The 12,710-nt window shown below is 39.3% G+C and overlaps 1 protein-coding gene across 8 annotated transcripts in view; it reads left to right on the top strand.

Moving 5' to 3' along the window:
• The window catches only part of ryr2a (ryanodine receptor 2a (cardiac)), a 76,646-nt gene that overhangs the window by 48,755 nt on the left and 15,181 nt on the right, over positions 1–12,710 (top strand). For 3 of the 8 annotated variants that reach the window (XM_053865814.1, XM_053865819.1, XM_053865817.1), the window contains 30 exons: positions 70–147; positions 244–319; positions 524–647; positions 781–896; positions 1,692–1,756; positions 1,866–1,987; positions 2,120–2,169; positions 2,921–2,981; positions 3,074–3,312; positions 3,385–3,466; positions 3,557–3,687; positions 3,864–3,991; positions 4,096–4,288; positions 4,372–4,454; positions 4,718–4,875; positions 5,582–5,669; positions 5,739–5,831; positions 5,917–6,087; positions 6,297–6,356; positions 6,429–6,563; positions 6,712–6,824; positions 6,928–7,024; positions 7,612–7,718; positions 8,264–8,315; positions 8,388–8,435; positions 8,511–8,610; positions 8,981–9,060; positions 9,297–9,373; positions 10,026–10,099; positions 11,263–11,280. In XM_053865814.1, the coding sequence (XP_053721789.1) occupies positions 70–147; positions 244–319; positions 524–647; positions 781–896; positions 1,692–1,756; positions 1,866–1,987; positions 2,120–2,169; positions 2,921–2,981; positions 3,074–3,312; positions 3,385–3,466; positions 3,557–3,687; positions 3,864–3,991; positions 4,096–4,288; positions 4,372–4,454; positions 4,718–4,875; positions 5,582–5,669; positions 5,739–5,831; positions 5,917–6,087; positions 6,297–6,356; positions 6,429–6,563; positions 6,712–6,824; positions 6,928–7,024; positions 7,612–7,718; positions 8,264–8,315; positions 8,388–8,435; positions 8,511–8,610; positions 8,981–9,060; positions 9,297–9,373; positions 10,026–10,099; positions 11,263–11,280 (3,019 nt within the window). Of the gene's footprint in view, positions 1–69; positions 148–243; positions 320–523; positions 648–780; positions 897–1,691; positions 1,757–1,865; positions 1,988–2,119; positions 2,170–2,920; positions 2,982–3,073; positions 3,313–3,384; positions 3,467–3,556; positions 3,688–3,863; positions 3,992–4,095; positions 4,289–4,371; positions 4,455–4,717; positions 4,876–5,581; positions 5,670–5,738; positions 5,832–5,916; positions 6,088–6,296; positions 6,357–6,428; positions 6,564–6,711; positions 6,825–6,927; positions 7,025–7,611; positions 7,719–8,263; positions 8,316–8,387; positions 8,611–8,980; positions 9,061–9,296; positions 9,374–10,025; positions 10,100–11,262; positions 11,281–12,710 lie in introns of all 8 variants that reach the window. The other 5 variants (XM_053865816.1, XM_053865818.1, XM_053865813.1 and 2 more) reach the window with 3 other exon arrangements.

The raw sequence follows: 12,710 nt of genomic DNA on the forward strand, positions 1-12,710 counted from the left end.
TGCTGAAAACAAGGTCAAAGGTCTAATTCACATTTCACAATTGTCCTTTCTTTTTCTTTGTCGTCCCAGCTGTCTTTTGAAGGCTCCCCATCATTCAGCCCCCGGCCTATTGACATGAGCAATGTGACTCTTTCTAGAGACATGCAGGTAAATCACCAAATGCAAGTTAAACAAATAATGCCCATCATCTTATCTTGAGCAATGTAGAACCCGGGTCAAGTGAAATGCTGTCTTTATTTCCAGTCAATGGCAGAGCTGCTAGCAGAGAATTATCACAATATATGGGCCAAGGAAAAGAAAATGGAACTGGAAGCCAAAGGTAAATGATGCAGTGAGTGCTCATCACTTCCAAAACAGAGCTTGCCATGATTCATGGCATTAAAAGGCGAATTGACAGATTGCCCTGTCTCCTAAAATGTCACACTTTGTACATAACTTATTCAAACAGAGATTTATAATCCTGTATTTTGAACAATATTTATTTACACTTGAAGGCTCTGCAATTTATTTTCTGTTTTACCAGGTGGAGGCAGTCACCCACTTCTGGTTCCTTATGATACGCTAACTGCCAAAGAGAAATCAAAAGACAGAGAGAAAGCTCAAGACATCCTCAAGTTCCTCCAAATAAATGGTTACACTGTTTCCAGGTAAAGACCTGAAGCCTTTTTTATTACTGACACCACAGGAAAGGGAGGGGTTTGCTTATTGGTGTGGTAGTCATGTTCCCTGATTCATGCAGGCTCCATGAATCCTGGATTTTACTTCTGTGTTTCTCTTTAGACGAGCAAAGTCACAAGAGCTGGACACTCCTGCTATAGAGAAGCGTTTTGCTTACAACTTCCTTCAGCAGCTCATCACATATGTGGACCAGGCCCAGCAGCACATGATGGATTTTGGTAGGAGAATCATTGTTGACATTCAAGACCTAGTGAGAAGTCACACATGAGGTTCTGCAGGAAGTGTATGAATACTCGTAGTGCGAACCTCACATTCAATTCATTTGTCACCCCTTGTATCCTGGTATGCCCCCTTTTTTAAACTTGCCTTTTTAATGCATTTTCTGGTACGTGGATTGATATCCAGCTCCAGAAGTTTTTATTTTCTTGTTTAGATGGTTTGAGACACTGCAGAGAGATCACTAATCTCTCTTTCCTCTATGACATCATGATCACAGAGGATCACGTTAAGGTGAGAGACGAAACTGAATCCTGTAGATCACAGTTCTGATCAAAGTTTGACAGCAAGTCTGAAAACACTAAATCCAGTCCAGTCAGAGCAACTCTAGTAGAAAAAGATTTAAAAGCATGAGAGCAGAGCAACGTAGCACATCTCACACTCACCCTTATAACCCCAAAATATCTGCTTTGTGTGATCCATCTGCAAAAGGTTTTGAATAGATAACTTATGCTTATTAGTCCCACAGTGGCAAAATTCGACTGGAGCAACAGTAAAGACACTGAAGGCATTTGAAGTACAATATGAATCATAATATAAACAAAGTATTTAAGGTGACCGTTTTGGTGATTCCATGAGTCGTCATTTTAGTTGCTCATGATTACTTGACGCGACGTACCCAGCCGAATACTCCAGAATGGTTCTGCATTTCTGACTTTGTGTTGAAACCTGAGCTTATATGTCAAATGTACTTTTTAACTGAATTTCACTGGACAAATTGTTTCTTTTTTTCAAAGATCGGGGAGCGAGAACCAAAGCAGAGAAGATTCCTCATGAACAACAGATTAAATTCTTTGGAAAGGTTATTCAACTTTCTTTGACAATTTTCTTGTGGATTCTGTTGATCACAGTCTTTGCTATAAATAGGTTAGACAGCTATTTTTTTCAACACAAATGTGTTTTTTGAACAGGTGGTCTTGCCGTTGGTCGATCAGTACTTCAAGAATCACCGTCTGTACTTCCTCTCAACAGCCATCCACCCTATCAGCAGCGGTGGACATGCCTCCAACAAAGAGAAGGAGATGGTAACCAGGTTTGTAAGACCGGAGTCTGACCGCGGTTTCCCCTTGACATGATGCATCACTGATTTTATTCAAGTGTATTTCTTAACTCTCTCCATTTCTGCTTCTCTCTGCTTTTTCTCTTTTAAAATATGTGTTTCTAGTCTTTTCTGCAAATTGGGAGTTCTTGTCAGACATAGGATTTCCTTATTTGGTAAGAACAGCTGATGCTTTTGCGCCAACTTTGCTTTCAACCTGTCATATTTCTCATCTTACAGAGGTTGTGTGTAGCAAAGGTTTGATGGGATTATGTTCCTAAAGATTTCATTCAATTTCGCACTAATTTCATAGGTCACTCTTGATTTCACTAAAATAATCCTCCTTATACCAATACTTACTTACATTAATTACCGTTTATTTGGTTAGTGTGGTTAACTCCAGTCTCTCTATAGGAAGTCGACTGTTGCCAAATTCTTCCTATTTGACTTGTTACACATTGCCCTATTTAATTTTTGAGAAATGTTCTTTGCTGTAAAGCAGTGGTGTACCAACAAGAATTCACTATACTTATGTAAACTTTCTACTTAATTTCTTGTTGGTGGTGAAAGCCACCCTCAATGGTTTGCTCGTGTGTGCATGCACAAATGCATGCCTTAAAAGCTGCTCACGCTCTGACTTGCTGTCTGGTTTTTCTCCATTTGCACATTCCACCATCTTGTTCTACTGAAGGAAAAACATGTTCAACCATGAAATGCAAATGTTTTCAACATTGAAACAGAGAGTGGACTGGTTGCAGTTCCATTACTTTGACTATATAGAAGGAATATCTTTTTTCTTCTAATGCACCAAATCAACCAAAGATCAATGTGTTTTGTTTGACTGCATTGTTGGCTGAGTCACATTATTATGTTGCAAATTGCTTTTGTTAGCATTCATGGTGATGACCTTCTGTTTCCTCTTTTTAGGTAACAATGCCACGTCCATAGTCAACTGTCTTCAAATACTCGGTCAAAGTCTGGACGCCAGGTAACATAACTGGGTTGTGTTTCTTCATTTGTCTACATTCATCTTATGTATTTGATGAATTCCCACTGATCATATGGAAACTTGTGTATCAGGACAGTCATGAAAACTGGTCTGGAGTCAGTGAAGGCAGCGCTGCGGTCATTCTTTGAGAGTGCTGCGGAAGATCTAGAAAAGACGCAGGAGAATTTGAAGGCTGGTCAGTTCACACACAGCAGAGAGCAGCCGCGAGGGGTCACTCAGATCATAAACTACACGACCTTTGCTCTGCTTCCTGTCCTCTCCTCCTTGTTTGAGCACATTGGACAGAATATGTTTGGAGAAGATCTCATACGTGAGTGCATTCACCTGGACAACTCTCATTTGAGTTGACTGACAGATGTAAATGACTTTGACTGTCCCTCAGTGGATGATGTCCAGGTGTCCTGCTACAGAATCCTGAACAGCCTCTACTTCCTTGGGACAAACAAAAGCATCTATGTAGAAAGGTGAGCCAGATGCCACAGAGCACAATAGGAATAATGTCTTTGCCTCAAATAATCAAAGATCACTGCACTTCCTTGGCCTTGTCCTTTCAGGCAGCGTCCTGCACTAGGCAAGTGTTTGGCCGCTTTCTCAGTTGCTTTTCCTGTGGCCTTTCTTGAACCTCACATCAACAAGTTCAATGGCTTTTCCATCTTCAACAACAAGGGAGCCAAAGACAGGGCCGGTAAGCTGTTCACCTTTTGTGAAATATCCAGATATGTTTTCTTGGTGACATTTGCGTTACATATTAATGTGAAAAGGCAATATACTGAAATTCAAAACTACCCCTTTCCTTATGCCACTCAATCTTTGCTTAATTGTATTTATTTATTCACTGTTATTTTTCTGTATGTCTCCCAGCGTTGGGTCTCTCTGGGCAAGTGGGAGAAGTTTGTCCTCTCATCCCAAACTTGGAGAAGTCTCTGGAGGAAATCATGGAGCTGGCCGAGTCTGGCATCAGATACACGCAGATGCCACATATAATGGAAGTATGGCAGAATTTAATTATTAACGATACATTTTTGAAATTCTCAGTGCCACTCAACGGAGACAGCCTTGCTGCTTTAATCGGCAACAAACTCATTTTCCTCAGGTGGTGTTGCCGATGCTGTGCAGTTACATGTCCCACTGGTGGGAACACGGACCAGAAAACAACTTGGATAAGGAGGACAGGTGCTGCACATCTGTGACCTCTGAACATATGAACACGTTGCTGGGAAATATCCTGAAGATTATCTACAACAACTTGGGTATTGATGAAGGGGCCTGGATGAAACGCCTGGCAGGTAGACATGAGGAGCACAGCTACATCAGTACAAACTGCAATACTGCTTTTTGTTAAATATGAGAGCCTAAAATTTCTCTGCAGTTTTTTCTCAGCCAATCATCAGCAAGGCCAACGCCCAGCTACTGAAGACTCACTTCTTGCCACTGATGGAGAAACTGAAGAAAGTTAGTCAAGTTTTTAAAGAAAATTTCCTGACTGTGAAGAGCAATTTAGTAATTGTTGTATTCAAGAAAATAGATACTTGAAAATAACTTTGTTTTTGTTTCTTAAATGTTATTTTATTTGGATATTTAAAGGACTTACTAAAGCACATTTCTGAAGCACTTACTTGAATTTTATACTAATATTGATGTTTTGCTTCTATTTACAGTTCTAACTGTGGAGCTTGTGTTTGTTACTCAAGTCATCCTTAACTAATTTTTTCTAGAAAGCTGCAGTTGTGTTGATGGACGAGGAACACAGCAAGTCCGAAGGGAGGGGGGAGATGTCAGAAACCGAGCTGCTCATCATGGACCAGTTCACTGTGCTGGTCAGAGACCTGTACGCCTTCTATCCTCTCCTTATACGATTTGTGGACTACAACAGGTACACATTTGCACCGTTAACTTGTGTATTTTGTTTTTCTTTTACTGCAAAGATAGACAGCGCTATGACACAGAATTTCAACACTAATGTCACCTCAGTGTGGACACGACTTCATGCAGGTCCCAGTTCCCAAACATAATTTTGAATTACAATGTTCAGACAGGAAAAGAAACAGGTTTGTAACTTGAAAAGTTGTTTCCTATCTGGAACTAACAAAAGTTGACTCGAGCTCGCGAACCTGACATCAAGGTTGGGTCGGTCGTAATCTCCATTTACAAACTGAGAAGGAATTCGAGGAAGTACAGGTAATGAAATTTGTGATTTGTTCGCTCTGGTGTGAGACAACATTATGAACTAGGACTGTGAACTATGAACTGTCACACCTCCAAAACATTGGTCGTACACACACACACTCATTTACATGCCACGTCACGTCATGCCATGTCACGTCTGATGTTATTGCCCTCTCTGTCTATTCATCATCAAACGTGATCACGTGCTTGATTGTTGGATGAAAACAAATAGTCCCAATAAAGAAACAAACATCATTCAGAATATCGGTGCGTCATTTTTGTTAGAAAGTCCTGAAGTTATGAAGATCCCGAATGGCACAGGTTCCAGAACCTTGTCAGTATGAAATGCCACTATGTGCTCTCAAGTTCATGCTATCTTGACACAGCATTTTATCTGAACTTTATAATTCCAGGGCCAAATGGTTAAAAGAGTCCAATCCAGAAGCGGAGGAACTCTTCCGCATGGTGGCTGAGGTTTTCATTTTCTGGGCCAAATCTCATGTAAGATTCCAAAGTGTACACACCTGGTGATGAGGGAGTCGGTCTTTTACTTGTTTATTTTTACTCCAGAATTTCAAAAGAGAAGAGCAGAACTTTGTTGTCCAGAATGAAATCAATAACATGTCCTTCCTCATCACCGATACCAAGTGCAAGATGTCAAAAGTATGTAAAAACTATCTCTGACTGTGTTTTAATAGAACTGTCTGCTAGGTTTTGAACACTGTTTTCCATATTTATTTTTCCAAAGGGAATAGTTTCTGACCAAGAAAGAAAGAAGATGAGAAGAAAGGGAGACAGATATTCGATGCAGACAAGTTTAATTGTTGCCACTCTCAAGCGCCTCCTGCCAGTAGGACTCAACATCTGCGCACCAGGAGAGCACGAGTTGATCGGACTGGCTAAAAACCGATTCACGCAGGTATCAGTCACAGTGATTATGTCCGGTAAATACATGTCACTCGTTTTTTGTTATTTTATTACACTAATGTTTGTGGTATTATTTAGTTCATGGTCTGTTTCTGTCTAAATAGGTTTGTTTCAGAGCTTCAGTTTTGTACTTTGAACACTTGTTTGTTGGAAATGTGAAAAACTTTCTTAACGCACAAGTTACTTGCCTTTTTTGAACAGAAGGACACCGAGGATGAGGTGCGAGAAGTCATTGGGAACAATCTTCACTTGCAAGGAAAGGTACACAACTTTCAAAGACTCACACACCGAGTGTGTGGAGATATAGTGTCTTTCCTGTGCCTTTCTATTCAGTTGGAAGACCCTGCAATTCGGTGGCAGATGGCTCTTTACAGGGACCTTCCTCACCACTGTGAAGACACAGCAGATCCAGAGAAGACTGTGGACAGAGTCTTGAATATTGCTCATGTACTCTTCCACCTGGACCAGGTCTGTGTTTGGTCTTGAAGGTTTTAATTGTGAACACTAACACTTGTGTGTATATTTATTTTACCAGTAGATTGTTTATATTTTTATGTTAGTGCCATGTGCATTTACTTACATTTTAAATCCAACTGTCACATGATGATGTATTTAGGTGGAGCATCCTCAGCGCAGCAAGAAAGCCGTGTGGCACAAATTGCTGTCCAAACAGAGGAAGAGAGCTGTTGTGGCATGCTTCAGAATGGCACCTCTCTATAACCTGCCAAGGTATCAAGCTGCATATTGTGGTCAATTTTGCCAAACAAATGCTTTCCTGGCGCTGAAAAACTAATCCTGAACTAAATGATCACTCTGCGATCTCCGATTTTAGGCACCGTGCTGTCAACCTTTTCCTTCAGGGCTATGAGAAATCCTGGATTGAGGCAGAGGAACATTACTTTGAAGATAAACTGATTGAAGATCTTGCTGTAAGTTTCTTAGCTTCCTTAAATATAGTTGAAACCACTGCACTTTACAGTTAAGATTCTTATCTTCACATGCACACTGTTTCCGATATAGTAAATTTAACATTACACTCATGAAATGTCACAGCAGTTGATTCACAACAAAACCCTCAGATATAATATTCTCTGATCATTCCATAAAAACATGACCATGAAAACCAGAAAATTTATATAATGCTATTTATTTTATGACTGCTCTCATTGGCATGAAGTCTGTGTATCTGTCAAAGCGGTTCAAGATAAACATCATTCTCCCATAACTTTTTCCTTATGCAACATTTGGGACTTCTGTTTTCATTGGAATCAGTTGCAATTTTGCCTGGCACACATAAGACCTGGACTTCATCAAATGCTTAACAAGTGTCGACGTGTGTGAACATAGACATATTTCAAGTCTTACTTAAAATAGTCTGTGTTTTTCTTCATTTTATATCCCATTTAGTTGTTCTTTGGATTAACTTTCACATTCCAAAGGACAAAAGTATTGTTTACCTGTTTCGTATGCTTTGCTCTATAGTAAAATGTCTGTAATACAATCTAATCTCTGACAGAAACCAAATGAACTGGAGTCATCTGAGGAAGAGGAGGGGATGAAGCACATAGATCCACTACATCAGCTCATCCTGCTGTTCAGCAGAACAGCTCTTACAGAGAAGTGGTGGGTTGTCATTTAAGGCTAAAACACTGACCTAAAATCATTTACATAATTGATCTCCCAGTTTTTTTTCTTTTGAATAGTTTTAGGATCTGGCACAACTGCAGAGCACCAGTACTTATAAGCTTGATCTCTTATTTCCTATTTTAAAGCCACTGCTTAAAGCATACTTAAAACTACAACAACCATTATTATGAAGCCAGTAGTGACCCAGTCATTTATTTGTTCTTGGGCCAATTTTGCTTTCTCTGTTTTATTACCCCTGCAACAGAGGCAGTAAAAAAAATTGTCTAATTTAAGATGGCGACTCATTGACATTATTGAAATAACAGTATTGAACTGTTATTTCTGTGTTGTGTTTCTCTTACTCTGGAGAAAAAAAAAACATACGGGTGTATGAAAAAAAAAAACAATCTTATCATAAAAAGCTCCATCTACTGAACCTGAGAGAAGCTTCATTCATTGGCACATTATTATATTCTGGAGGTGACATCATCTTAATTGTGAGCAGATGTGACACTGTCCCATGGTTTGACCTTGTGTTTCAGTAAACTGGATGAGGACAATCTCTACATGGCCTACTCTGACATCATGGCCAAGGTAGCGAATGAGCTCTGTTTCCAAGCACGTAAAACACTGCTGTTTAACTGTGTATGTGTTTATTTTGTTAAGAGTTGCCACGATGAGCAGGACGAAGATGGAGAAGTGAAGAGTTTTGAGGTATCTGCATGTTTTGGTTGTGGATGTAGACCTCTCAATGACCCATGCTTTTGTTTTTTGTTTGTTTTTTTTCAGGAGAAGGAGATGGAGAAGCAGAAGCTGTTGTATCAGCAGGCTCGACTTCATGATCGTGGCGCTGCAGAGATGGTGCTTCAGACTATTAGTGCCAGTAAAGGTACATTGAAATGAAGCAGATAAGTGTGAAAACATGATGATTTAGAATTGGAAATGTCAAATGAAACCCTGGTGTATATTGAAACCTATTTTCTTAGTGTTGAAAAACTGTTTGGGAGTACAGTGACACTGATGAAAGTTGTAGATAAAAGGGGCTGCAGTTGCCTTAAGGCTTCCACTGGGCCAAAGTGTCAAAGGGTCAGAATGCTTTGAAGACTGTAGTGAAGAGGACAAGGCTGTGAATGTATCAATCCATCATATTGCCATCACCAGAGTTGGATGGAGAAATGTGGATGACTATTTTGTTGAAGCAGGTAAAGCTTCCCTCACTAGTAAAGTGCTTTATGTTGGTTGTGCTTCCTCCCCTCTAGGTGAAATGGGTCCGATGGTAGCCTCCACGTTGAAATTGGGCATCGCTATTCTGAATGGAGGAAACTCAACAGTTCAGCAGGTGATATTGTGATTACTTCAAGTACACAGTAATGCAAAGGCATATTGCCGTGCTATTCAAGTATCTGGTCCCATTCAGTGGGTCATATTAATTCACTGCAGTTTCATTAATGTCATAGAAACTAATGAAGTAACTGAAGCAACTATGGTGAAACACAATCACAGCTGTTTTGTCATCATATTTGAATTTGTACTCCAAATCTCACCTGTGATTTATTATCTCTGTTTTTATGACAGAAAATGTTGGACTACCTGAAAGACAAAAAGGATGTGGGTTTCTTTCAAAGCCTTGCTGGTTTGATGCAGTCTTGCAGGTAGTTCTCTGCAGAGTGGAGATTGACTGTTTAGGTGCCATCGCTGCAACATTGCCCACTTAAACAACCCAGGCTACAAATATGATGCTTAATATAGTTGCTGTTTTACACAGGTTGATGGTGGACACCTGTAACTGTAACGTCAGTATGAGCGATCCGTCTTGGCATGTTTATATCAAAGTTTTTGGATTTGGAAAACCTCCCATGCAGAAATAGAGGCAGACAAGTACGATGCCATGGGAGAAAATTCAGTGCAAATATAGTATAATATAGTATAATAAATTTAGTAGTGGTGTTCGTGGTCTCACTATAAATGACAGTGATCATCATCATTGTTGCTTAAAAACAGCGTGAGATAAACATATGTAAAAGCAAAGTAATTAACTATGGCCACCGCCTGGTGATATCAAAATATACACATTAGATGAGTGAATGTATTTTTGTCCCAAACTTTGGCACACTGACAATTTTTCTCATTTACATTCTCTTTCCTACCGTTTTCAAGCTACAGCCTCTTCAAATAGTGATTTTGAATATTTCATTAAAAAACTCTGGCGCCTAAAGGGTTAACAGTGAAACCAGTGTACGTTCTTAAAATGTTACACAGACACTGACGCGATGACTAATGATGATAATCCAAACTCTCTTTCAGTGTTCTGGATCTGAATGCGTTTGAGAGACAGAATAAAGCAGAGGGTCTGGGGATGGTGACTGAGGAGGGTTCAGGTAAGAGTCAACGGTTCCCAGCACACTTTTTAGTTCATGTTTATAAAGGTACAAATTCCTCTGTGTGATATATTTGAGCTTGTTTGACCTGGATGCCACTTAATTGCATATATGGACTAGGTCATTTTATGACATTAATTCTAAGTTGAATATTAGTGGTCATTTGCTGTTTTTAGTAGACTGGTCATATCAGGAAGGATTTAATAGGATTTAAAGCTTGCATCATAAAGTACCCCTCTTGCTGATTGTCATCACAGTGCAATGATATTTTTTTGTAAAACCAGTTTTAAAGTAAACAGCCATAGATTAGGAAATCTTTTCTATGCCTTTCATGTCATCAGACCATGCAGCCTTACGTGCTGTCCACTGTAAGAGGGATGCATTTTAAAAGTCTGTTTTTTTTCCCAATTTTATGTGTAAATCATTTCACACTGTAAGCAGGGTTAACTTCTTCATATGCATAATCCTGTCGAGCACCCTTGTCCGTCAATATTCGTCACACATCTTCAGCAGGTCCGTAACATTCAGACGTTCAATACCAGATTTTTTTGTCTGTTTTTGGAGATGTGAAGACATTCTGGAGAAATGATTGACATCGTTCATTAGTATTTGAACTTTTGGGCGTGATTTGCAACCTCTTGTTGGCAAATTGAACAGATAGCGTTTACTAATCCTAAACGTTCAGTTGCACAAGAATGAAAAACTGATAAAGATGTAAGAATACTGTCACGTTTGTTGAGCATCTTATCCATTTTGTTGGTTGGCACATCATTTCACTCGCAACTGTGTTCTGAACATATCCAATCATCCCTTGAAACCCAGCTACACACAATAAGGGGTTGATTGATTTTGGCATCAGTAGTAGAAGTTGCATGTTATGTATAACCTGCCCCCTTTTTTGTCTTTTAAAGGTACAGTGACAGACGCTCATAGACTTCAAGTGATGACTGTTTTTTTTCCTTAAGAAAGTATGAATGGCTTAAATGTTTTGTAACTATCTTAAGTCTCACAACAAAGAATATCTTTTTGCTGCACCTGTCCCTATATGTAATTGTTTTCTGTTTTTTTCTTTGTTTCTTACTTTCTTTCTCTCTTTCTTTCTTCCCCTTGTTTTTCTTTCCTTTTACCTATTTTGGTTTACTGCACTGTCTTCCCTTCCTCAGTCATCAATCATGAGCGTGGTAATTATACCTTCTGCCATTTTCTTGTGTGTTGGTGGTTCACTCTCCCTTTCTTTCCGCCCTTCTTTCTTTCGAGTCCAGTTGGTTAGTTGTTGTGTCGGTTCTGTCCAGGTCCTGAATGTAGAAGCCTCGTCCTGTATCTGTCTGTGTTTGTATTTTCCTCTCTGCCTTCTTCGGTTTTTCTCTTTTTGGCACATGCCTAGTGCAAATTTTAAAATGGTTTTGCCAGTACTGCCATGTGCTTAATATTATGATTAAACACTTTGGGGTTTTACATTTTGTTCAAGACATTTGGTCAGTTAAAAATAGTTTCTGCCATTAGTCATAACGATTAAGGATGTGATAATGAACTCATTTAAGCGTCAATGATTTTTTTTTCTCAACGCACTCAGATTAGATAAGCTATAAGAGTATATTTAATCAAGTAGTGTCGATGTTCTTCATCACTATGAAATGCTAATAAAGTGTAAGCTGTAAAACTGACCAGAATCAAATTGGTCACTGGTTTCCACACTGACCTAGAGACCCAAAATGCAGCCACTGAAACCTCACTGCGGAGTTTTGACCTCTCTCTGTTGTCTCACAGAGATGGGCTGACGAAATATGACTTAAAATGATCAGTAGTGTTGAGGCTTTTACATCTTTCCACACTGACCTAGAGACCCAAAATGCAGCCACTGAAACCTCACTGCAGAGTTTTGACCTCTCTCTGTTGTCTCACAGAGATGGGCTGACGAAATATGACTTAAAATGATCAGTAGTGTTGAGGCTTTTACATCTTTCAACACTGAACAGCACATGAGTGTCGATTTTAAACTTTCAATTTGAAGTTGACGTCTGGACTCATTAAATAGAAACCAGACAAGCTAGGTGATTGATAACCTGTTCATACCTTGTTCACTTGCCTACTTGCCTCCTCCTTGTTTTTCCACATCTCCTCTGCCCTCTGGTGTTGCACCTAAACTGAAAATGGTTGTTTTGGCTGTTGTGCTCTGCAAATGGATGAAAACTGATTTCACCTCGTCTGTTCTGCCTGGCTCGTACTTCCCGTCGATTGACTTGCTGTGATGTGTTCTTGAAGGACTCCATGTAGTGATGAGATTATTACTTTTCAATTCTTGAGAATCTAGTTTTCCACAGCGTCGTCCTTTCAACGTGTTAATATTGTCGTGCTTAATTGATCTAATCACTTTAACTCGACCAAAGAAAATGTTTGCAGTCACATCTATCCAGAGGACGTGTTGCAAATAAACTACCACAATCTGTTAATTTGATTCACTTGGGTATAAGTATAATATCTTTTGGTTTAATAATGGAAATAAGGTTGAAAGTGCAATTACTCAAAAAAGTTTCTCTCGCTCATGTTTACAACTGTGACATTACATCAATCCCTATATAACTAAGATAAACACAAGAAAAAGGAGAATAAT

Source organism: Synchiropus splendidus, chromosome 5 (assembly GCF_027744825.2).
Source record: "Synchiropus splendidus isolate RoL2022-P1 chromosome 5, RoL_Sspl_1.0, whole genome shotgun sequence".
Classification (NCBI taxonomy): Eukaryota; Metazoa; Chordata; class Actinopteri; order Syngnathiformes; family Callionymidae; genus Synchiropus; species Synchiropus splendidus.